The sequence below is a fragment of the Vanellus vanellus genome (assembly GCF_965231255.1).
Source record: "Vanellus vanellus genome assembly, chromosome: 1".
NCBI classification, from domain to species: domain Eukaryota; kingdom Metazoa; phylum Chordata; class Aves; order Charadriiformes; family Charadriidae; genus Vanellus; species Vanellus vanellus.
Window position 1 is genome coordinate 61,210,311 of NC_138905.1, and position 26,661 is coordinate 61,236,971.

At 42.4% G+C, this 26,661-nt stretch overlaps 1 protein-coding gene across 3 annotated transcripts; it reads right to left on the minus strand.

Moving 5' to 3' along the window:
- Positions 1–1,848: 1,848 nt before the first annotated feature.
- TCP11L2 (t-complex 11 like 2) lies at positions 1,849–18,576 on the minus strand. Of its 3 annotated transcripts, none has more exons than XM_082489701.1 (11): positions 18,545–18,576; positions 15,528–15,658; positions 13,368–13,537; positions 11,950–12,082; positions 10,874–10,994; positions 9,918–10,138; positions 8,816–8,952; positions 7,604–7,791; positions 6,040–6,221; positions 5,146–5,318; positions 1,849–4,573 (listed from the first exon to the last, which is right to left on the minus strand). In XM_082489701.1, exons 3-11 carry the CDS (start codon positions 13,501–13,503, stop codon positions 4,329–4,331), a joined length of 1,536 nt encoding a protein of 511 aa, XP_082345827.1. In that variant the 5' UTR covers positions 13,504–13,537; positions 15,528–15,658; positions 18,545–18,576; the 3' UTR covers positions 1,849–4,328. The 3 variants fall into 3 exon arrangements, with proteins under 3 accessions (XP_082345827.1, XP_082345826.1, XP_082345828.1); XM_082489700.1 differs by having other exon boundaries at positions 11,950–12,085; XM_082489702.1 differs by lacking the exons at positions 1,849–4,573; positions 6,040–6,221 and having other exon boundaries at positions 5,232–5,318; positions 11,950–12,085.
- Positions 18,577–26,661: the final 8,085 nt, after the last annotated feature.

Here is a 26,661-nt window from a genome sequence, read left to right on the forward strand (position 1 = left end):
ATTTGAAAATTCAGCACTGTGTTTTTCAGGTATGCTTTATAACTTTGCCTTGGGGCTATTGTAAATTGTTCACAGGGTTTTAAAAAAAATCAAGGATTACAAAAGATCAAAATCCAGACAGGACTGAGTGGCAGTTATTTTAGAAATAAGAGAAGTTCAAGAAATGTCATGTTTTCAACGCATTCTCAGCACATTTGACCCAGGCACATGTAGTACAGCTAGCACTTCAAGACTGGCTGAATTGCACAGAGTAGTTCTGCATAATGCTACTAAAAGGGGAGCAATATAGAGCCATCAATCACTTTTAATTAAGTGTCATAGACAGCTACATGTTGTCCAATTCTGCTGCAACCAAAAACTCTTAATAGTGTTGGATTCTGGGCAAGGTGTTCCACAGCTTATTTATGCATCGTTGTGAATAAAACAGTTCAGTTGTTTTAAACTGATCGTCTTTCTTTGATGCTCCTTGTTCTTGCAGCCAAAAAGACAGCAGACAACTACTTACTCTTCCGTCTTTACTGCCACCCACCCCTCTGGAGATCTGGCATAGCCCTTCCCCTCAACATCTTCCAGTCTGGAGTCTCCTATCTATCTAATCATTCCTAAGAGCGGAGCTATGATCAAATATACAAATTACCTTTGTGGTGGGTTGACCCTGGCTGGACACCAGGTGCACACCAAAGCCACTCTGTCCTTCCCCCTCTTTTGCAGAACAGGGGAGAGAAAATATGATGAAAGGCTGGTGGGTCAATATGAGGACAGGGAGACCACTCAGCAATTACCGTCACGGGCAAAACAGACTCAGCTCAGAGAAACTGATTTATTACCCTACTCTGATTTGATTGGCAATGAGAAATAAAACCAAATCTTAAAATACCTTCTCATCACCCCTCCCTTCTTCCTAGGCTCAACTTCACTCCTGATTTTTTCTACCTCCTCCGCCCCAGCAGCACAGAGGGACAGGGAATGGGGGTTGTGGCCAGTTCATCACACATTGTTTCTGCTGCTCCTTCCTCCTCAGGGGAAGGACTCCTCACACTCTTCCCCTGCTCCAGTGTGGGGTCCCGCTGATGGAAGACAGTCCTCCACAAACTTCTCCAACATGAGTCCTTCCCACTGGCTGCAGTTCTTCACAAACTGCTCCAGCATGGCTCCCTTCCACAGGGTACAGTCCTTCAGGAGCAGACTGCTCCAGTGTGGTCCCACCCAGGGTCACGAGTCCTGCTATCAAACCTGCTGCAGCGTGAGCTCCTCTTTCCTTGGGGGTCACAGTTCCTGCCAGGAGCCTGACCCAGCATGTGCTTCCCATGGGGTCACAGCCTCCTTCCGACATCCATAGGCTGCAGGTGGATATCTGCTCCACTGTTAACCTCCATGGACTGCAGGGGGACAGCCTGCCTCAACAGCTGCAGGGGAATCTGTCACCTGGAGAACTTCCTCCTCCCCCTCCTTGGTGTCTGCAGAGTTGTTGCCTCTCACGTATTCTCACTCCTCCCTCCAGCTGCTGCTGATGTTGCACAGCTGGCTTCCCCCCCCCCCCCCCCCCGCTTCTTAAATATGTTATCCCAGAGGCACTACCACCACCACTGCTGGGCTTGGCCTATAGGTGGTCAGACTTGGAGCCAGCTGGCATTGGCTCTATCAGACATAAGGAATTCTAGCAGCTTCTCACAGAAGTCACCCCTGTAGCCCCCCCCATTACCAAAATCTTGTCATGCAATTCCAATACAACCTTCTTCCACGACCTAGACTTATGCAAGCAACTGTAGCTACATTAAAGTCACTACTCCACATTCCACCTGCAACTGAGAAGTTACGGAAAAAGAAGAGAGTCACAACATATTATTAGTGCAGTAATTTATCTTCGGCATTTAGCAATCCATTACATTTAAGACAGTTTGCATAAATGACTTTTCACTACTAGTGGTATCACAAACAAGATTTAATGCATAGAAAACCTCAAATATTTGCATTTCAACAGAGAAAGCTGCTACAGAATGGCATCTTGTTTCACAAGGACAACTTCAGAGGAGAGGCAAGTGCATTTCAGCCAGGGTAGCGTAAACAGCATGCAACACATGACAAAACAGATGCAATGTCCATGTTTGAAACATTAAATAAAAAGATACATTAAACAATCATTTGAAACATAGGCCATGCTATAAAATGCCCTTTGCAAGTCACCTAATCACCAAAAAAACCCAATGAATCCTCATTTTTTGAGTATCTACTGGTGAAAACTAGTATGACAGTTTCCCCAGTAGATTAAAGATCTATAGTTTGATATTTATTTTTACAATAGAATGCATATAAAGTAGTATGATAAAAAGTTCATAACCACGTTATAAATCATCTTCCAATGTTCATAAAATCCTCTTTTGGCTGAAGCTCAAAAATAGTTTAGGTATTTCTAAAGATGTAGCAAATCACTAAGATTTAATTCCCCGTAACTGCTTTTGAAATGCATCCTTGTCTTGGTGATTTTGAATTGCATATCAAAATTTCGTATTCATCCAAGCAAGCCTGTTTCACCTAGTGGCACAATTACTATATTCTAAGAGTTCCTTTCTCTCAGGTGTTTTTAGGCTTCAGGAAACAGTTCCCTTTAAAATATGTATTCATCTTTATTTTGTGCAATGTTTTTACCAGGGATAGAGCAGAAGTGCACTAAAGAAATTTCTTTTCTAAAAAGGCATTTTGAAGAAAGTTTTTATCAGGTACATGTGGCCAAAGTCCTTGGACATTGAGGAACAACTGACTAGAAGTCATTTCCCTTACTATAAAGAGTACACAGTTCCATAAAAATGGACTACAAAACCACAGTGCTAATAATGCCCAGTTTTTTTAGACCTTTATGATAGACATAGTAATGTACATACACAATTTGTGAGACACATTACACTTTGACGGGCAATTTTTAGTTTCTTCATAAAAAATAGATTGTAATATAAAATATTAAAAACAAGCTATATAACTTGTACCACATGGAGTTTTTATATATATATGACATTTTAAAAGGACTATTATATGATAATATATTAAAAGATCATTTTCAAGTAAATTATGATTCAATTTCATAGACAAGAACATGTCTATAACACGTATTCCAGCAGTATCTACTCCCAGTAATCTGAAATATGCAAAATAAAGCCTGTGTAAACTTACAGAAGTTTACTTCCACAATTCTCAATTTCAAGCCTATTCATTTTCTGTATGCAAGATTCCTGTCGCCTTAAATGGGAACTAAGTATTGGGGCCCATTCCAAAGGAATTTGAGGAAAACTGCAGTACTTCTCACCAACTCAGTGAAAGTCGATCTAATCACATTTTCAAGAATGACTAATGATTTGGTTTCTTGCTTTCAGACCCAAGAATACATTTTGAAAATCTTATGCCCTCATCCAACAGAATATAGAAGGGGAAGTTGCTCTGTGGTACTCTGCACGGTCACTCTCAAGTGCTTTTGTGAATAAAGGTCAGAAAGACCTAACTTAAAAATACTTAATACCCATTAAGATCAAAGATCAGTACATACATGTATTAGAGATTAGATTTAAGATCTGGATGACCTCCACTGAATAAACAAAATGCTTATAAACATTATATACAGAAATTGACCTCACCACCCCCGCCAACATCATGTTTCTTAGGTGTTTATCATTAATCTCAATTACAGTTGAGTAGTTCTGAATAATTCCTACTTTAAGTGCTGAATACTGCTTCTGTAACTGCTATACTCCAAACAGCTTATAATACTGGCATTCCTTAACGTAACAGAGGCTAAGTTCTGGTTCCAGTAATTGCAGGAGTACCAGAACTTGGTCTAGTATGAACCTGGTTTGGGTTACAAAAGCAGCTATGCTATACTTTTTTGCAAAGTCTTTTCAGAAACATAATTGTATTACTAGATGTTGCTCTACAAAAATACAATGTAAGCATAGTACATTTTATCTACAATTGTTTTGTCATTTCATAATTGCATTGCTATACGTAAAATATATTTAATTTGAAACATAATATTATGTTTTAATGGTGGCAAAACAGTAAGTACTTTGCCAGCTCTTTCCTACTGCGAATCATAATAAATGCTTGCCTTGAAAACTAGTAATTCGCTGGCTGTTACAAGTGACAATCCATTAAACAAATTCAGTCTATTTAAATTTATACATCCTTGAAATTAATTTCTTTCCAGTGAATTTCAGAAACCATCTGCATACATTTTACAAGATCTCTCTCATTAATAGTCACTGGAGTAGGCTGTTCTTCATGGGGAAGTCAGATCACTGTCTTGGAAGGTGAAAAAGGGGTACAGAAATAGGTTGTATTTTTTAATTGGTAGGTGTTTCTGTTTCTTCTTTCCCCATTGGTGCCTCAGGAAAAAGTAGTTTTCTAAGTATGTTTGCATAGAATGGTCCATACACTTGTTTGTTAAAGTTTACAATGCTCGCATACTGAGATCCAACAAACTCCATCTCCGTCTGAATCACAGAAAGGCCTCCTGGCATAGTAGGCATACACTTCTGAAAACTCGGAAGAGCAAGCAAGCTTCTCATGAAGAACTGGATTCGTTTGTCTGAAGTGGAATATAAAGTATGCTCAGAACAAATGTAAACCCAAGATGAAGCCATACTCGCTTTGTAAGCGCCCTGCACACCAGCACAGCAAAAAATCCAACCATATAGGTAACAACTCTTTCCCAAGCCGCATTGTAGTGGGAAACAATACTGAAAGCTTCTTAAAGTTGGCTCCTGCAAGGTGGGCACAGCATAAACCCACTGCAACAAGTTCCATTACCTAATAAGAAGTAGGCTCAAAGAAAGAAACCACTAGGTTTAAATCCAGAACTTACAGAAGGGAGACTGAATAGCACTCATTTTTCTAAATTCTTCTCCAAAATACTAGCATCTCTAGGCTTGTTTGTACAGACACTTTTAAAATTATTTCTCACTGTGACTAACCATGCTCTGCAGTGTATCAAGAACACCATCTGTAGGTAAACAACATTTCCTTACTCTTAGTTGACCCAGTATTTTACTGCAGTAAAAAAGTGCTTTTAAAAAATAATTAGACAGCTGATTAAGCTTGCTGGGAGTAAGTTTATATACAGGCACATACAATAAGAGAATTACGTATTATCTTACTAACCAATCAAGGAACTGACGGGATTGTTGTCCTCAACAATATGAGCGATTTGACCCATTAAATTACTTTGCATTTCTTCATTAAGAGTGGGAAGACCTCTTTCAGCTAGAGACCTGTTCACTTTGCTGCAAATCTGGACACCAATAGCATTCAGAGCCTCCTTCAAATCAAAAGTTCTGGAAGAAAGAAATAGAAAAGCATCGACTTTTGCAGTTTCTGTAGCATAGGTTGTAAGATGACCTCACTTGTCTCCTTTCCCTTTTATTTTCAACCTGCTCCCTGCAATGAGACCATTTAGAAAAGTTATCTTTTGCATATTTATGTACATATGTAGACACAGGACAAATCTCCATGTGGAAGATAAAATAAGGACCTAATTGTGATTCAGAGTGATTTGAAGTGTACAGCAGTGACACCAGTTCATTTTGCCCTTATGCTTATCCTGGGCCACATTTCATGAGAAAAAGCAGAGTGGAAAACTATTTAATGAGACACTTTCAGATCACATCGGACTTGCTTGTAGTGCAAGCGGCAGCAGAAATAAGCAGCCAAATGGCTTAAACTACCTACAACAAGTCTGAAGCAACTGCCAAGACAATTTGGTGAATGTATTGCCATAGTCTCTCCAGTATTAGAAGCGTATGAATGAACTTTAGTGTAGGCTCCAAATTCTGTAGACTAACATCAAGATTAAAAAACTTAACTTTGAAAACATGCCTAACATATAGTGGACATATTATAAAGGAAACATAGATAGACACTATTAAAATTTGGTATCTTCCTATTATTAACAAGCCCTGGCTATGACATTTGAATTGTTTCCAAGATTTTCAGATCCACCTGGTATTTCCTGTTAAAAAAAAGTAAACATGAAGAGTGATAAAAACAAGGCCTTACTTCTTGTTCATGCCTTCAAGAAGAGGAACAGAGATCCTTTTCAGTTGGTCAGCAAAATCAGGCACATCTACAATTGCTGCACCCACCATATTGTTTGTTATGAGACAAACACAAGCTATGATTTTTAATTGATTGAGCTTTTCTCTCAACTCCTGAAGACGAACTTCATCTGTTATGAGAGTCTAGAATTGAAACAATAATACTAACTTAGGAATACAGAGAAAGGCAGGGAAAAGGACAGATATAGGATGTAGTCATGAAACATTAATATTTTTATCACAAATATGCAAATTCAGAAGAGACAGCAGTTGAAATACCCTGAATACTGGCATTATGTATGAGCACCAGAAGTAAGGCTATAGCAGGAAGAAAGGTAATGCCTTCAGTGCAGAGGAAACTGAGGGCGTTGCATCTTACTCCTCATCACTGCTGACAGATATCTGTGACTAACAATTCAGCCCATGATGTGGAATGCTCAGGGGATCCAGAGGACATTGTAGTGGTCAAGGTTACAGACGGAATAGTCTTCTGGATTCAGCTGTTGTCTGAAAAGTGTCATAATCTGTAACTGACGGACAGTGATGAACAACCGCACATGACAACCACCAGTTCGACTACCAGAGCAAGTTCTGCAAGTGATACATAACCTGCCACAGGCAAAAAGCCAGTTGATCATACCAAGAACATAAGTAATTCCCACAGCAAAATGTAGCTGCAGTGACTTATTTTAGGTTAGAAAGAGTTCATCTAACCAAATCCCTCCATTGAGAAGCACAGGAGCATTAACATCAAACTGTTCCGTAGTAACATCATAGTATGACAAATTAGATCCACCAGAGGATACCTGTGTGTGTAGCTCTTCTTCAAAACCGTTCAAAGGAAGGTGAGAGTAAGGCAGTTTCTCTTCTGTCCAATGACCAAGAGCACTAAGAGCATCCCCATGTATTTAGCAGATTCTCTGCCAGGCCACCCTAAGTATAGCTAAGGCGCTCACTGCAGATGCTAATTTTAGCCCTGACTGATGGCCAACTTCAAATTGGCTTTACAGAAAGTTGCAGAGGTCAGTAGTCAGGAGTTCGAGGGAAAAACTGAACACTGATTCTTGAGGCAGTAGTTTATATGCACTGAGAACAGGTAAATATCTACTTTAGAGGGGCTTAAAGTTTTTACCGATTCTGTTCTAAAGCAAGAATAATGCCACCAGTCCCTGCTGCTGTTAGGAAAACTGGATGCTACAGTCAGTTCTCTCAAAGATAAAGAAAGCCATGTGCTGCCAGTACACAGCCCAGCCTTTGACCATGGCCAAGACTGCTCTTAGGGTGGAGCTGGTGAGCTACAATTGGATAAAGGGAAAACAACCTTTACCTTGTTTTTTTTTCTAGCTGTTGACTTGCCCATCTCATAGGTCAGAAACTAGACTAGTATATACTTTCCAAATTTACTATTCAGAAATTTAGAAGTGCAAGAGAATACTTCTCCTATCGTCATTAATAGCATGATTATTATAGTAAATCAATGTTTTCATGTAGCTAGAAATCTGAAGACACCGAAATATACTTCTTACCTCTGGAATTGTTTTGTGATAATCCCATTGTAACAGTTTCAAGTAGCCGTTGTTTAGCACCAGTGTAGGACTAATAATTCGTTTGGAACTACTATCAGCACCAGGGGATGATGAAGATTCATCAGGAATAGATGACAATTCATCTTCTATTGATTCCTTTATCCATTCTGTTGTGAGATCCAGGGCACCTAAGCATTGCAAATCCACACAGATTTACTGCATGCTTTCATCAAAGTAAGCACTAGTTTGAAGAAGAGAGCTGTACATATGAACAAGAGTACTGAACTTCTGAAGACTAAACAAATATAGTGGACAGCTGTCTTCGCACACAAATTCTCTCCCTCACTTTTCCCCCCCCACTGATCATCTTCCATTGGTCACCTTAATATTCTAGCTAGCATATACAAACCCAAAACCAAAGTGTTAGGCTTCAGCCAAGATTTTTGGGTAGAAAAGCCTCAAAGTCCAAGTTCCCTAAGCATTTTTTTTCCCTTTTTCAGGGAGGCCACTTAATGGTTGGGGAATAGGACTGGAAAGTAGAGGTGAAGGGAAAAAAAAAGTATTAACAGCAAATGAAATGGTTTTAAAGAGTTCTTTTACAGGCTGCGTATATAAACACGGCAGGCTGTATCAGTGGCTCAAAGTTCCCATTTTAGAAGCCCCTGCTCCAGATGTTAGTAAGTTTACTTCTTGGAAAATCTATTTTCCTGAAGACTGTTTAGCCACATTACACAAAACCTGTAATAGTGGATCAAGTTGTCTTTACATCACTGAAGAAATTTTCCTCAGGGCCTGCCTTTTATTAAAAAACTGATCCTGTCCCTTCCAACTTTCAGGCACACTAAATGGTTTTACATGTTCACTTCAGACTAACAACAGTCTTACTGCATAGAAAAGAGATAAAGCCTCACCTTTCAGTATGTACGCCTTCTGCCTCCAGACAGTAAGAGCCATTGTTTGTTTTTCAGATACCAACCAATTCAGCAAATAAAAATTTGTCTGACAGCTCCCCAGATTACAGATAAACATACTTTATAGCAAGTAAAGCAATTGCCCATTGGTAGCTTGCTTGTCAAAGAATTTTTGCATTAGACCCAGACAAGAAACTGAGGTTTTCCTCCAAATTAACTGCAATTGATAGATTTTATAGCACGTCTTTAAATATCCCTTTTTTTAAAGAAGGGTTTAAATTAAATATAGCCTGATACCTACTTGGTGTTTCTTCAAGAATTTCCTGGAATTTTGTTCTTTCATAGTCCACCAAATTACGCTGAAGGTATGGCCTAAGGTTTTGAATTGTGTAATTAGCCATATCCACTTTCATCAGGTCCAAAACACGGAATATTTGTCTGAAAGGAGGAGTTTAAAATTTGACAATTACAACAATATACTGCTTTTAACCAGCATACGTGAGGTACACCTATAATAGCACTTTAATTTCAATTCTGGAAGAAGTAAACTCCTTCATTGGTATTTCAGCATAACAGATGTGTTACCTATCTTCCAGGATACTTGAAGGAGTACTGTGTATAAGACTTGGTGTAAGTTAGAGAACAGGACAAATATGTAACATCACTAAATGCTACAACCCTGTAGCAGAAGAAGAGTTTAAGAACTGTATCAATCTGTACATTTCAGCCTAAATGAACAGATTTTAGTCACTTTAACTGCACCAAGAGAAACAATCCTTCTGATGCAGTTGCTTGGGTCCCTGTATATGATCCAAGTTGCAAGAAAACAGTAGAACAAATACCATTTACTCTTAATATTTCAGTGTACCTAAGGAGCAGTAAACTGGTTTCTGCCCTTTTATGCAAGTGTTCTACTCAAGTTCAAGTAATAAGGTCTTTACGAAAGAGAATTTAAAGCAAAAGTTTGGCCTCCTAGAGGAAGCATCCAATAAACAGTTCAAAAAGGAACAGTAAGAATGTGCTGCTTAAATTCTGTAAGGATGAACAAGACTGGAAAAAAAAAAAAAAAATCAGTCTCTGAAACACAGATTATTGCAAAAGTGCTTTTTTTTGTTGTTCAGTGGCTTAGCTATCCAGAGCTGGTAGTGTTTGATCTAGGCACTCTACCCATTTCATTAAAAAGTTAAGATACACGTAATATTCTGGTCACAGTGTGTCATAGCTCCTGCCCTTCAATAAAAATCCTCCCCTTCTGTATAAAAGTAAGTGTTCCTATAGTTCAAAAATAGGTATTATATAAACTGACACAATTTAAGACTTCAAGACTTTACTCCTCTCTTCCACTGCCCAGTTCTCTTTCAAAGAAGAGGTTTTTCCTCTTAAAACCACACCCAAATACCAACCTCAGTAATTCTACGATATTGTCAGTTGCTTTTAACTGTTTTATATCGTTGTCTCTTATTGGAGCACATAACTTTCCCATAGTGTTGATGATATAGTTAGCTAGCCCATGAATATCAACAGCATTATGTTCTGCCTGCTGTCTTATAAGATCTGTATCTAGAACTTCACAAATTTGATTTTGAATCCTGTTTGCTCCAGGAGTCAGGAAGGAAAGAAGAATCTAAAGCAAAGGAAAAAAAAAAAGAGAAATGCTTATCAATAAAAACCAAACCACTCAGTAAACACACTGAAGTAAGATTTTAATATTCATGTCAGTAAGTGTATTTAGCTGACCAGTTATAACAAGACACATTAAGACTGAACATTATCTAAGGTAGCAGGAAAAGAAGGTCTGTTAAAAGGATCACAGTACAGTTCTACAAAAATGCTCAAAGCCAGTAAACCAGAAAGCATGTCAACAATGAGACTCTTTCAAAAACCGGGAGGCTGCCCTGTAAAACAAACATTTACTAACTTAAAACTTTGAAAGACTTAGTATTGTACCAGGATTGAACATTTGTATGCTCCTTTGTGCGATGATCATAAACAATAAAGTCTATTTGGGCAGGTGCAGTCATGTTTATACTCCTGTTCATGCCCTAAGTTCACAGTATGTTGCTGGAAAGAGGCTAGTAGAGATGTGAAGCTTTGAGAAAAGAGCTGACTTGCAAGTAACCATCATGCATTGAAAGCTGAGTGGATATGCCACTGCACATTCATGGCCATATTCATGATTAATATAAATATACTATAAATAGACACCTATTTGCAGTTCTGAATAATCATGGTTTCACCTTAGGAGAAAAAACTTGAAGGTTTTGGCTTGACTGAGTTAGCAGACCATTCAGTGAAATAACACACTCTCAGGTCTAAGCTGACAAAACAATACTGGAACGCAAGGGAGGAAGAACATTACCTCCTTAATTTCCTCAAAGAGCTTGATAGCATGCTCATATTCTGGAGGATCTTCATTCAGTTCTGATTCCAAATGATCCCAAAATGCCTTGTGTACAATTTGTTTCACCGTGCCTGCAAAGCTGTGGAATAAGTCAATTAGATACAGAAAAAACTTCCAACTACCTATCATCCTTGGTAAAAGCATTAGATGAGCCTGATCACTTGTTGGGAAACACAGAACACCTCACCAGCTATTGAGCCCTGCAACTATATCTTTCTTTGGCTGTGGATCATCAGCTCCCAAAACGTGGTCTAGACTGACAAGTCTTTCCTCAAACACCTGTATTTTATAAAGTGGTGCTGGCAATTCAGATGCAGGTAAAGAGATATTACCTTTCCTTTTTCCTTATTGAATTTGTATTCATTGTCCTAACCTGGTACATTATGTACTAAGCTATCTCAAAAACTATTCTGTCATAACTAATTATCAGTTAAGAGACTTGTGCAACTAAAAACCTGTTTGGTTTTTTACGTAAATTTTCTCAAAGTAAGACCAGGGTCATTTTTAGGTTAGACATCTCTGTAAGCAAGAACATTTTAGCTATCTACATTAGGGAAGTTACTTCTCACTTCCTCTGTATTGCTGGATATTTTCACATCTGTTCTGGGCTAATTAATTAGAGCTACGTTCATGACGAGCTCTATCTTTACGGCACCAATAAGCTACTACATACAACTGCACAAAAGGCCACCATTTCATTGTTTCCACAGGGTTTGGAACCACGCAGAACAGACTGATACCCACCTCCACTATGTGCATTCATATTGCATTAGCCTTTTATCTTCCACATGACATTTAAGACAGAGCAACATGCTCCAAGACAGTATATAAACTCAGCTGGACTGCAACACTTGTTCCAAGCAAGACAGCTTTGACAGTGACTCCTGGAAGCGCATGATAGAAATCTGTAGCCTTCCAAGATGTTTTGGCTTGTTTTTTTTTGTTTGTTTGTTTTTTTCTTTTTATTTCTGCTCCATTCATTTCTCTTCTCTTCCCAACCCCAGTGCTGCTTTTCACAAAATTCAGGCTCTTACCTGTTCTGTGGGAAGTCTTCCTGTTTTATGCAAAAATTTGCATTTACAGCAATTTCATGAGCTAGAGTCAAGTCTGTCAAATTTTTTGCAGCTGCCATCAGTTCATCAAATGTAATAACCTTGGGAGGGCTTGCTGCTGGAACAAAAAAGATCAATTCAAGCCATATATCTATAGTTGATAGTGCAATTGAAATTATTAAAATTCAGAAGTTTTACTGCTTACTAATTGGACTCTAGTACTCTAGAAGAAACAACCTAGGATTACCAGGTCTTTATATCTTCTTAAGACACTAACTCAGGAAACTCCCAGCTTATCAGGGGCGTGTGTGTGAGTTAACACCACACAAGCCTCATAACATTTTGAAAAGCAATTTAGTATTTCTGCATTTTAACTAAGATATCCCCCCCCCCCCTTTTAAAACAGGATCTTGCATTCCACAGATTTCCTATTGACTGTTCTGTAAAATTCACCAGACCAAAAGCATGGGCAACAGCAGATACCAGATGTCCATTATAATTCTGAGCTAATGGCTATATTGTGGTTTTATTGCCTGTAGAGAAAGTTCTGAAGTTACTAACTTGATAACCCCCCATTTACGTTTCATAGCAGATGCATCATAAGTTACAGTCCCTTTTTACAAATGAGTATTAACAACATAACAGATATTAACAACATAACAGAAACTCTATATTGGAAAGCAAGAGTAAATTCGCAGAGTTTCTAAATCCACAAATTCTGTCATTTAGTTTAGTATTTGGAATTAAACCTTTGAAGACTGGTAATAAAGACAAAGAGCCAGCTGCTAATTGCAGCTCCACTAACAAGCTTGTTTTAATGTAAGACTTCACTTACATAGACACTAAAAAGCATGCATGGTCTGAGAATGCTTACAGACACAAACATGAAGTACATCTTAGTCAAGATTTTATTTATCATTATTCAAAATACCTTCCTTATGCAAATGTGTGTTTTCCATTTTATCCTAATATTTATGAGAAAAAAAAATGTGAAATTAATTTCATGTAACTTCATGTAGAATTGTAAATCTGTAAATTACAGATTTAATTTTTAAGTGTATGGAGCAAACAGAAGAAACGCACTCTTTGCACAAAGCCATATCTGCTTGAGTGGGAGAATGCTACCAACACCAAGATTAGGATGTCCATGGTGGCACACTTTTCTTACACTTTCTGAAGGGAAGGAGTGCACAGGAAGACCCCCATGGATACAGCTGCTGGTGGTGTTCCACACACAAGGAGAGGCGCTGCTTCACAGCAGAGAGAAAGCCATGCCTTTCTCTTAATACTCTTAAACAGAGATTCAGAATCCCAGGTTCTACCCATGACAGCAAAGAGAAACGAGATAAGTTAGCCTTATCTGTCTATGCACAATGCAGGTAAGGTTGAAATAGGCTTACACGCTGGGGAACTGGGTTTGCTTGAAGAATCACTGTTAAAGCTCTGTCTTGAATATTCAGAGTCGCTAGAAGAAGCTGTACTTTCAGAGAGGCGCGAAGAATCTGAATCACTGTTCTGATCATCATTGAGAGGCATTCTGATTCACTTTAGCTGCTACAGTAAACAAGACCTGGAAAGACAAATACACTTCACATAAAAACAGCACTTCTTTTTTGTGTTCATTTCTCAGAAGTCAGATACTGATCATTATATTGTAAATGAAGAACAACTAGTTGCCTTTCTTAAAAAGGTGTTACAGAAAGGATCTGGCTTGACATGCAGAATCATACAGCTATTAACAAACCATACCTGTTCTGCAAGAAAGTTTTGTACTCTCTGCTGTTTCATACCTTAATGGTTAGACAGGCTGCAAATTGGTTATATTTAAAAAAATAAAAGACTACCCAGAGTAACCCCTGAAGTTACTTTTCAGAATTTTGGAAGTTCTCAACATCCATAAAGGCATCTCATGATGTTACCATCCCCAACCTGGCCTCACCAACAAGTGATGTTTAGCAATTAGCTTCCTTCCACAAACGGACTGCACTGAGCGTAACAACTCTGAAGCAAACATAGAAGTTGCTGGGGGAGAATAGGCAAATAATTCCAAATACACTTCTGACAGTATGTAGCCGGAAGTCTGGCTTGCTGCTTTAGGTGGGTCTTTGCTCAGAATCAGATCGAAAACAGCATAGACCCAAAAAATACTCCTCCTAGGGGTGAGGGTGGATAGGTTTTCTGTTTTAAGTCAGCCTCTAACATTACATTCAGCATATGTGACAAGTAGCACTGAAAGGTGTCATGCTTCATAGTGCTTCTGTCTACATAAAGATACTGCCTCCCAGGCAGATAATCTACAATTGCAGAGAATTTGGACAGCTGCATAGTGTGATAGACATGATTAACAGTTGTATGACAGGAAGTGAAAAGTATGTTTATAATCGTATTAAAATGAGAAACTGGAAGTCAGCCATAATTACTACCAAAGGAATTTGGCCCAGATACCAGAAGTAGCTGTCCATCTTTGATTATGGCCATGAAGCATTCTGTAGCAGACTTTATGAAGAGACATAGCCAACAACACTTTACGTCAGCAAATTTAAGTAAGATGACTTCATTTACGATTAAATTGCATCAACTTCAGCAGGCAAAGAATACTGCACTTTGCAACTGTTGAACTTGGGGAAAACACATTTTTGGCAGCAAAAGAATGATCTTTGTGTGTACTTACATGAATTAACATATTGTTGGGTCAAGAGGTAGACAAAAGGGAGTAAGAATGAAGATTTCTTTACACTGGCTACACCTAGCTACAGCTTAGAGTGTTTGATTTTTTGGGTACCAGCTCATCCTGAACAGGCCTTTATACCTTCATGAGGTATTAACTGATGAGTCCTCCCCTATTAATTGACACGATTAACATTTGTTAAGTGTATGTTCACTCCTCCTCCTCTCCCAAGAGGAAAGAGAATGCATTTGAGTGCCTTATTTACGTAATGTTTTATGCTGGTTTTTGTGAAAAGAACTTATCACATCAGCAAGAACGCAGCTGACAGTTTATTATCTTACTGGCTTCTCCAGTAAGAGAGACTTTTGATCAGGATATAGAGGTCATGGGTTCAAGACTTACAGCATTAGTTCTGATCCTTAAAATCATAACACCTTTTATTAGAACAACAATTTTATAAATTCTAACAAGCAACTGAAAACAAGCAGATATTTAAAATAGTATTGACTAAACAAGACTGAGAATTGCAAGAATACCTAGAAAACCAGAAGGCTGAGATATTTTTGACTTGGAAATTGTATTTGTCTAAGTTACAATTAGAAATGAGTCACTACTTAATGTGATGCAAGACACTAAAGTTATTTCTTCAATTAAGACTTGTATTACAGATCTCAAAGCTAGCACTGACTAGAAACTAGTTGTGACGAGTAGCCTAACTGTAGAACACACTCCAGGTTCTCAGTGTAGAACCGCTCACTTAAATACAGTAACCCTACAGAGCCTGCAAAGCTTATATTACTCTCCCAATATTGTTTCTGGATCAGCATAAGAACACTATTTCCAGGCTTTTATAATGTATAAAAAACCCTTTATTGACACATAAATAACTAACCTCCAAAAGGTTAATGTTGCATGTGGTCCATTGAAAAAATTGATTAACGTTGTTAGCACTGTACTGGCCCAAAATGTCTCGTAAATCACTCGCCTAGTATGAGCACTTCAAGATGTGTCTACTGCTTCAGTCTAGGTGTTAAGAACATGGAAGAAATTAAATGACCATTAAAAAAAACAAATTTCTCACACAATTTATACATCATCATTTCAAGAACTCCCTCTTAACTGTCATTATGGTAATTCTAATAAATATTCAAATTTGTAAATATTCAAATACTGTTTTGCAAGGTGCTCCTGACAGCAAATACTAAACAAGCCATGAAGGCAAGCCAGCATTGCTATTTTCTACCCTAATCTTGATTCCCAAAAAGACCAAATCTTTAAAACGGAAATTGAAATTCTATATACATGTCTTTACCTACTAGTCCCAGCAAAGGATCTTTCAGCAATAAATACTTGCATTTCAAAGAGACCCATGACATACTTTGATATACCAAGACCATACCTGTTCCTACAATACACACACATTCAGATAGCAGAGTTATCAGTAGAGTGCTTCAGGTTTAATTTAAGTAAGAAGTTCCAACAATGCAACAGGAGAGGACACACAAAAGGCACTGACATGTTTGCCACAGTAAATATATTTCCTAGCAGGATGCCTCAAATGGAATGGTAAGGAAGAATGGGTGCATTCTGCAGATTTAGAACATTATTGCTAAATTCTAAATTTAAAAGATAAACAAGGCAACAAGCACATAAAAGTAAGCGTACATGAATACACCAGCAGAATCTGGATGTGCCATCTACTGTTTTTAAATATACTGCCCAACAGCTAAAAAGCTTAGAGGAGTACATTAATTAAGCATATCAAAGGGAAGTACAAACCAAAAAACGGCTTTTCTAATTAGTTACAACAATAGACAACCGAGTTACTTAGTCCTTTCTTTATAGCATACACTGGAAGAACTGCTTTTCCTTATGCTTTTGTAGACAGCATAGAGCTTCTCATAAATTATGAAGGGCCAAGTTCACATGTAATTTTAAGTTTAGATTAATATAATTCCCATGTAAAAATATTTCAGAAAGCCCTTTAGGCTTCCAAGATCTCTTTGTAACTCACCATCTTGAACAGACAATACCATCTTCTTATTTTGAGTTGTTCATTAGGTATTATATATTTAGCTGTTGTTTTAATACACAGCTTAATATCGTACCTATTCTGTTAAAGGGTCAGCCTTAGGTTACAACCTGCTTTACTCTTCCTGCATCAAAAACAACTGATGTATACTTTGGTATTAGGTTGGATACCTTCATAGTGGGGTTCATTAGTTTGCTTTCTTTTGATTGGTACTATTTTGTAGGGTTTTTTAAGGATAAACCCTAAATGGGAGACCAAGCTAAAAATATCTTCTAAACTTGCAAACCCCAAGATTCCAGTTAATTTAACAGGAAAGAACTAAATTATCATGCTTTCTGCTGCTATTTAGACAGTTTTGGACTATCCTTTTTAGTAAAGATGCAATGAATACAACACTGTAGAAGCATAAAGGCATCTTGGTCTTACACAGTCACCACATCGCCCAACCCATTCATTCACTTAGAACTGATCAAGATTGCAAGATCAGATTAGTTATAGAGAACACAAACACGCTTTCTATTCCTGAAGGTTTCCTTTAGAAGTTATTTTATGAAGCACCGGGGCGGGGAAGACAGTTTGGAAGGAGGTTTTTTTTTTTTTTTTCCTCCTTCAGATACCATCTTCAAGAAAAGTTTTTCCACAGCCCTGCTTTGTTCAAGTAAGTCCCTCCATCCAGGCACACTTTTTAAGCGCTCTGTCTAGTTCTATCACTATAAACATCTTAACTTTGTATTTTCTACTTGGGCTTACATCCTCACCATCTTCAAGCTGGCACCTCATTTGGGCTCGAGTTTCCCCTGATACTCGGCCCACCTTTGCCAGCACTCCGGCCACAGGAGCAGAAAAGAGCCTTTGTTAAGGCTTACGGAATTTCCTCATGACTCCTTTTTGACAGCTTATAGCCCACATCCCTCCCCTTTACCTGCCTAGCTCCGCAGCTCTTCCCTTCATACACAGCCTTCCCTTGCTGAAGGCTTAAAAAGAGGTAAGTAAGGGCGAGCTGAGCGCTGCTCTGTGCGGGGGTGGGGGGCGACCACCCTCACCTCAGCCATTTGGGGGACACGACCCCGAGGCCGTGTCGAGGGGCCACAACTCCTCCTCCCCTCCCCCTCCCCGAAGGGGCGGCCGGGGACGCCCTTCCCGCTGCCTCCCCTCAGCGGGGCACCGCCGGCGGCTCCTCCTCTTCCTCCATCTGTTTCGCCGCCCGTCTCCTCCCCCGGCCCCATGTTTTTAACAGTGACCAGAGGCAGGAGTTTGGCACTCGCCGACCAAAACAAACAGCGTATCCAAGGACAGGCCCGGGGGGGGGGAGGGGGGGGGAGGAAGGGAGGAGGAGAAGGAAGGGGGACGGGACACCCTCTCCCTGCCAGCCCCGGGGAAGGCGACCCCGGCTGCCCGCCTCCAAGCGTCCCGCGGGGAGGGAGCCGGGGTGCCCTTGCTCTGCCCTGCTGGAGCGGGGCTGCAGGGGTGGGCCATGGAGTCGGGGAGAAGCCCCCACCGGGACGGATGGTCCCGCCGGACAGCGGGCGTTAAGGGAGAGAGGCAGCCGCCGAGACGCGGGGCAAAGGGTGGGCGGCAGACCCGGAGCAGCGGCTGCCAAACCCACCTGCTGCAGCGGAAGCCCCGGCGGGGCGGCAAAGAGGAGGGGAGAGCCAGCCCGCCGCTTCCCGGCCACCCCCACCGCACGGGAAGGGCAGCGCGGCAGCCTCCGGGTCGGCTCTCACCCGAACTCACCCCGCAGCTGGACTTGCCCGGACATCCACGCGAGTGCCGGGCCGAGCTGCGCCGTCCGACGCCGGTACCGTACGGTACCGCCGCCGGACGGCGCAGCTCGACCCGGCTGCGTCCCTGCCCCTGTCTCGCGCCGGTCAACTCACCGCTCGCCCTCCTCCGCGGCGCTCACCGGGGCTTTAAACTAACCCCCCCGAATTTGTATGCCCAGCCTGGGCTATTAGTGTCTTCCTTGGGCGCGTCCATCTCTGCCGATGACGCGAGGGGGGGGGATCATAACTTTTTCCTGCCTGCCAACGGCGAGCTAGCGCCAGGGACTTGGGTCAACCCGCGCCTATCCCCGCAGAAACCGTCTCTATTTTCTCATTCCGCCCAGGACCGAGCGCTAATTCGGGAGAAATTTGAGGTGACAGGGGAAGAAGCTTCCGTGAACTCCCCCGCGCTGAATGGGCCCTGCCCGGGGAGGGAGGCCGGGGGAAGGGCTGGGTGGTGTTTACGGAAGAGCCGCGTCGATCCGTACTGACCCCGCCCCTTTCCCAGCGCAGGGCGGGGCCTCCGCGTTAGCCCCGCCCCGGGGCCTCCTCAGGGGATGGGACGATCCGCCCGCCCTACAGAAGCCGTGGGGGGGAAAGGACGGGCGGGCCCAAAGCACCCATTCTCCTCAGGGGAAGCGGCAAAGAGGCATCGCCTCAGGGTGTATTCGCTCGTCTCCGTTCACGGCGCTGCTAAGGAAGCTTTAAATATGTCCCCGCCAGCTTTCCTGCCCTGGTTTCCTTTGGCGCGGGGGGGGGGGGGGTGGATGTGGTGAGGTGCCCCTTCCCCCCCTGCTATCTTGGCCCCCCACTCCCAGCACCACCCCACCATCTTTGCCTCAGGAGAGCCACTCAGGACGCTGCCGGGTTTAGTCACCTGCCTTGCTCGTGGCTGTGCTGTTAGGAGGGCAGCTGAGCGCCCACTGAGGAACGCAGCATGAAGCAGTACAGCACTATTATTATAAGTGCTTTCCTTATCGCTGTATTGACCTCATCTGCCGAGCAGCTTCAGGCACCCGCTGGGCCAGCAGTACCTGTCAGGGTCATCATCTCTTCCTGTCACAGGAGCTACGTGCCACCATCGCCTCACCTACCAGGAAGCATGGAGGGCAAAACACTGGCAGTCATCTCTCAGGCAGGCGCTTACTAAATCAAGCCTTGCTCGTCATGAAGACACAGACAACCTCTTCCTGCAAACAGTTACATCATCTTTAGCACGCTTTAGAACTATATGGGATAGATGTTGTATTCGCCTAGACCAAAGCCCACTGTTAAGTCCTGTTAACGTAGCCTCTGCTATAAAAGCAAGGGCCCGAAGCTGGGAACAGAGTTGGGCTATGCAAGTGCCAAGTGCCCTGCTTGAGCGGCAGCGCTTGCTCCCAGCGACGCAGAGCACCTGTCAGCCCTGCCGCGCTGAGCCCAGCCTGCAGAGACATTAAATGGGATTAAGTCCAGCAGCCTAATCCGATAGCTTCCATAAAGAAGACAGCGTTTTAAATAACTGTGTTTGCACTACTTTGCCCCAGTTTGTGCACGTCACATGGCCATGGCAAGCTGAGAGAAGCTCAAAAGAGCTTTGGGGAAGACTGTCTGTGATGGCGTACAGATGGATTACCTTGCACAGGGCTGTTTTCACTTCCAATGACATTTATTATTATTTTTTACATCCATTTTGTCTTAAATGCCATCTGAAAGATGGGGGAAACCTGAGTTCTGGTCTTTGGTTTTATTAATTAACTGAACAGTACTTGCAGCAAACACCAGGGTCCATTTTGTGTGCTATCTGTGCAGACTGGCAGTTGTGGAAACCTGTGGTGCCCAGTGGCCTAGCTTGCACAGGGAGGGAAAGGGGTCCCCCAGCCTCACCAAGTAAATTAGATCCTAAATATTTATATAAAAGATCAGCTTTAAAGGAAAAAGTATCTCAGGGGTGTCACCCTACATCACAGAGTAAGAGATGGAATTCCAGAAAGGGATGGCTCTAAACCAATTTTTTTTCAGCTGTAGCAGTGCCCTGCTCCCACAGCACACCAGCTGTTTTGGAGCCCATTTTTAAGTACCTAGCTTTATCTATCTATCTGTCTGTCGGTCTATCTATCTGTGATGTGCATCTGTATGTATAGCTGAGGCATCAAAGACATGCTTCAAGATTCCAGTCCAAAGGCCAAGAACAAGTTAGACATTGCAGTACTCAGCACTTGACCTCCTTTTTGGTTTCAATTCCTTCCTGATCCACAGGCACTGAAGCTATAGGCCATTATATGGATCTTGAAGTAGATTTCCTACTATGGAGATTTTGTCCGCAGAGGAACGTCACTCATTTCTTGTTGTCTATGTCTTCTGCAATGTCAGCCAGGAAAATAATTGTACAGCCTTTAAATTTGTTCTGCTCAATTAAGATCGATGTCCTTGTGTCTTATATAGGACATGCAGATATGTGCTGGTTTTGGCTGGGACAGAGTTAATTTTTTTCATAGTAGCTAGTATGGGGCTATGTTTTAGATTTGTGCTGAAACCAGTGTTGATAACACTGGGATGTTTTTATTATTGCTGAGCAGTGCTTACAGAGTCAAGGCCTTTTCTGCTTCTCACACCACCCTGCCAGCAAGGGCTAGGGGTGCACAAGAACCTGAGAGCGGACACAACCAGGACAGCTGACTCCAACTGACCAAAGGGATATTCCATGCCATATGATGTCATACTCGGCAATAAAACTAGGGGGGAGGTTGGCAGGGGGGCACAGCTCAGGGACTGGCTGGGCATCAGTCAGTTGGTGGTGAACAATTGTTTTCATTTGCACCATTTGTCTTTCTTGGGGTTTATTTCTCTTTGTTATTTGCCTTTTCATTAAAATTTATTTTAATTTTATTTGAATTATTAAACTGTTTTTACCTCAATCCACAAGTTTTCTCACTTTTACCCTTCTGATTCTCTCCCCCCTGTCTCGCTGGGGGGAGTGAGCAAGTGGCTGTGTGGTTTTTAGTTGCTGGCTGGGATTAAACCACAACAAGGTAAAACATTTGGAATTTTTTCTAGTGTCTCAAGTTGACCATTCACTACAGGCCTTCTTGGCCTTTCACTACAGAATCACTGTTAATTGAAATGAAGGTCTAGTTTGTGCTCAGCCTTTGCATCAAGTTCGTTCATAACCTTTCCTTGCTGTTACCAGAAAAACTGACAAAGACAATAAAGCCTACAATTAATGCACTGCTTTATCCAGCAAACAGCAACGCAGCTACTGAGTGGGTAAGACATGCAGCTGCATTTGGCCTTGCAGGTCAGAAATGTCCCAGTACATGGCTGACTGATGGTTAGAGTGGGAGGAGAGGGAAAGGGCAAGGCATGTTATTGTTTACACCAGGGCCCATGACAACTAAGTTGAGAACATAACTTGAAGTCACAAGATATTTTGCCCTAATCCTAATAACTGAGCCAGGCAGACTGGCTTTAGCGCAAACAGATGGATGTTAAGACTCTGGGTTGACTGAGACTATCAGGCCCAGATTTGATAATAGGCTCAAGGGTGAGACAAAAAGTCTACGAGGCAGGTGTAAGGATGCTTTCTCAGCTTGCTCTTCTGTGGAGTTTCCTGTATTCCAAGGAGAAATCAGTCTTGTGAGAGGCAAACAGGATTGCTGCTTCTCCCCACTGAAGCATTCGGCTTCAAATTCACAGAGAGGCAAAACAGAATATTGACACTTCTGAGAGAAAATAGTACATCAGTAAATTCCCCAACGGCACTAGTCTGCAGTGTCTAGCTACCTTATCACCTCAGCAAATTCCTTATGCACACTCCCCTCAGCACTAGCGGTCTGTCTTTCTGTACATAGGAAATAACGACTTTGACCCACTATGTCAAATACAACAAGAAGCTGTTTTGAGAGTGGTACTCTTGGTCAGAAATAGTTTGTATTGGTCCCTGGTGAGAAAAAGCCTTAGCTACTACCTTGCTAACATTTTCCTTGTCACTGCCAAGATGGGGACGGAGAAATGGTATGACAGTGACCTATGCTGCCTTAGTAGCTGAAACAGATTTACATCCCTTGATGCTTAACATTGATGATCCTCTTGATTATTGTCTCTGGTAATGTCCATATGGCTCTGCTCTTATGGTAAACCCTCTGAAATAAACAGCTTCAGAGCTAAAATCCTGGGTATTAGGGTACTGCTACGAGTCCTGGCCTTTCTAGGCCCTTCCTAAATAGAAATCTGAGATCTCACACTTACCATAAAGTGTGAGACAGCTAAGGCTGTGGCTAGATGTTCACTGCAGAAACTCTGCTATTCCAGCTTTCCCAGGGTGCTTTGTTTACTGCTGAAGATGTCTACTCCCATGCTATTGAGGAGGACAGAGTATTCTGAGGGTTCCTCATCCGTTTCAGTGCAAGCCCCCTTTTCTCCCCCTTATTAGCTCCAGCCACCTCTGGGATGTATTTAAGACAACCTCTTGACCCTGTGCAAGCTCTCTGCTACTTGTTAGGGTCAGGGCAATCAGCTAACCAAGTTGTGGTGCCCATAACCTGCAGTCACTCCAGCATCTTCTCCAGCCTAGTGACTTCTGGCCACAGGTCTGTGCATTTGACAGAGCTGCCTGAGACAATCAACTATAAATTCTTCTTCTGTCACCTGTGCTAGTAGTTACTGACTGGAACACCACGTACAGACCAAACAGTTCAGTTCATCCTAAACCTTGGCAGAAGTACTGAATGGAACTGGATTTGCCAGGCTGACATCAGGGGCTGCTTAAACCTGCCTAGGTTTAAGATTCAGCGTCTGAAGAATACTCAACCTAAAATTAATTAGAAAAAAGACAACCCAAGGATGTACTGGGAATCAAAGGAAAGACCAAAAAAAGAAAACGTCTTGCAAGACAAAACTTGATTTGATTTCTTGCTGTAATCAAATAGAGAAACAGATAAATTAGCACCTCAAGCTTTTATCTTGCAAGGAGTTATGGCTTGCACATTAATGTAAGGAACTTCTACTTGTGGAATGACTCTTGGCAAGCAAATGCATTTCAGTATAACAAAAAAGAATGAGAAGGAAATAAATCAAATTTGCACTAGCAGTTCAGCAGCCTAGGTGTAGAATTAGAAAGAGCTTGTTGCTACTAATGTTTTTTTATGTCTTAGAGACACTGAAGCTACATGTGTAAGACCTTTGCCCAGAAGCCCCAGCAGAGCTTTAAAGCATTATTTTCATTCTGTGTCTTGAATAGAATTTTCTTTCATCACACACAGATCTCTAACACAGGCAAATTTAACAGACACAAAGACGAATACAGACATTTTAGAAGATACGCATTTAAATACAGAAGAAGAGTAACGTGTCTAAGGGAGAAATCAACTGCCAAGAACTTCTCATTGCATTGTTCTTAAAAAAGAACAAACAACAAATAATTTTGAAGCTACCACCATTGCTACTGGTTGTCAAGCAGTTGTTTGCTTTTAGCCCAGGTCTAAATCCATTATTTCTTTGCATGATCCTAGTCATGAACCCCCCCGAGAGAACATGAGACAGAGGCAGTAATGGAAGTCTACCACGTAAGCCTTTCTTAGTAATTAGTAATTGTGAAAACAAGGGGCAAAACAGGGTCAGCTTTCTTTGTTCATGGATCATCTTGTGACGAAATGAAAAGCAGTTTTCCAAAATACTTGAGAGTCCATCCCGATACCCTCACTACTCCACGTCTATCGGATATGAGGAATGTGGTGTTCTAAGAAACTGAGTAGCCTCATTGTTCTGGCACTTGGACTAGATGCTTGTTGTAGGTCCCTTCCAACTGGAAGTATTCTATTCTAGTCCAGTCTAGTCTAGTGTAGTCTAGTGTAGTCTAGTGTACTCTATTCCTGCCTGAAACATGGGTATCTGTAGGGACAAAGCAGTGGAGAAGATTTTTTAGCGTGTTTTTATTTTTAGGATTCTCCAATACGAACTCTGTGACATTGGACGCTTTGGTACCACACTGTCCTAGGTCCCGAAACCTGTGTCCAAGTTCTTCTTGGAAGCTACCAGCAACATGCAGAATCCACCTGATCGCAAGCTCTCTTCTAACTCTGAAATAGCAACTCCCAATACGCATCTTGCTTTGAATCTTCAGGTGACTCATGAAACAGAGTTTCTGGACAGAAGTCTTGCTGCCAGTTTTGAAGGGAGCAGTGAACAGGACATCAGCAGAAGGGCCTCAAGAACTGAAGAAGGGATGGGGGGCTCAAGAACTGAAGGTGGCCAGGAAAATACAAGCACAATGTACTCCATCAGCCATTATATGAAAAAGTCGGTATTGCTGTTGTCTGCAATGTACCTGTTGATGTTAAAAGAAAATACACTCCAGTAAATATTTGTAAAAATTAGTAATTGTAAAATTGCAAAAAATCTTGTAAAAATTAGGACTCACTTCCAGAATTGTAACCCATAGTTACAAAAATCAGATGCAGTTACACACCTTGGCCTTGCACTGTGGGTGTGTGGACAACTTTACATAAAAGGTTACAAACCCCCCTCCCCTGTAAGCTATCAGTGATGTATGGTCTAGACCCAAAACATCATAAAATTCTGGCAGAGCAGTTAGATGTCTACCAGACAACAGTCACTACGTTAACCTGTTCAGTTAGGGCTAATGGACATAAAAAGAGGTGCAATACTGATGAATTCAAGGTGTATTTTTGAAACAGTTAAGTTTTTCTGCACTATCATCTGTCCTATAGCCTGGCCTAAAGCAGTAGGCAGACAGCAGAAGGAGACTTAACATTGTATCTTTTCAAGTTTCCACAATCAGGCGAGTATATGGTAACAATTTAAAATACAACTACTGGGTTTCCGAAAAGGATTTAAGCAGCTCTTTGTGATGCTGGAAAATTTGAGGGATTTTCAAAAAAGGTTTTAAGTTATTCCCATATGATTATCTCCCTTCCACTCAAACACAGGTGTAGAACACGTTCTCCTCCTCTTTCCCCCATGCAGAAGAGTACCCACCCCCCAGCCCTCTATCACCAGTGCCTTAAAATTGCAGCAATAAGCCCACCCTGTTTCTTCACATAAGGATCCTCTACCACACGGACAGATGCCATTTTTTTCTCCCCGATAGGACCGCTAATTAGTTCAATGCACCGTTTCCTCTACTGACGCCTTATCCCTTTGCTCTGCCTTGCTCTCCTCTTCCCTGCTCCCTTCTTCTTGCCGGCACGCGGCCAAACCAATCAACTCCCACCTCCCTCTAATCCTCCTCCTTACTAGCAGGAGAAAAACCGAGAGCACGAAGATGACCAAATTTCCTCCACACCCTGGCAGGCCCTGGATGGAGTCTGGTGCAGGAGAAGGCCTGCTCAGTCTGCCTGCCATGTCCCTGCACCGGGACATGCTGTGTTGGGAAGATGAACGCAGTGGGGACACGGTCTGTTGGGAAGATGAACGCTGCAGGGACACGCTGTGTTGGGAAGATGAACCCAGTGGGGACATGCTGTATTGGGAAGATGAACACAGCAAGCTCATGCCGACGTGGTGCTGGCCAAGGAGCATGCTCGGAGCGCAAAGGCTCTGCTGGGAATTTCAGAGTTGAGCTCCCAGCCTCTACCAAGTGGGCTCAGACAAAGCCGGCCGTGGCACCCATGGGACCAGAAGCACTCCTGCCAGTCACGGCAGATGTTGTGTGCCTGAGGGACCCGCCTGGTGCCACGTCTCTGCTCTAGCGGCACTGGAAACGGAGCGGGTTGTGAATGGAGAAAACAACTTTTTCTCCACGCCTGGCTCTTGGGGCTGGCTGCAGCCGGCATCGCAATCGAACAACACAGAAGTTGCGTGAGGCGGGAACCCGCCGCACTCTGCCACCGAAAACCGACATCATGCATGACTAAAATCCGGCGGCAGGACCGGGCTGGCTTGGGGACACCCTGGGGGCTGCGACGGGGCGGGGGGGGGAAGGCCCGGCGCACCCCGCGCCCAGAGCCCCGGGCCGGCCCGTGGTCGGGAGAGGTTCTTTCGCCAGCCCGGGGCCGGGCGGGGGCTGCCCCTCCGCTCCCCCGCCCCGTTGTCTCCCTCGGGACGGGGCCGAACCCGTGTGCGTGGCTGTTCCCCCCTGTCAGGGACCGGGGCCATCCCCGTGTGCGTGGCGGCTCTCGGGGCGGGGGCCGGGGCGGGGCGGGGATAGCGGCGCTGCCCGGGCTGGCTCCCCCTCCCTCCCTCACCCTCTCCCGCTGCTCCCGCTCCACGCACGACGGCGGCGGCGTCCCGCC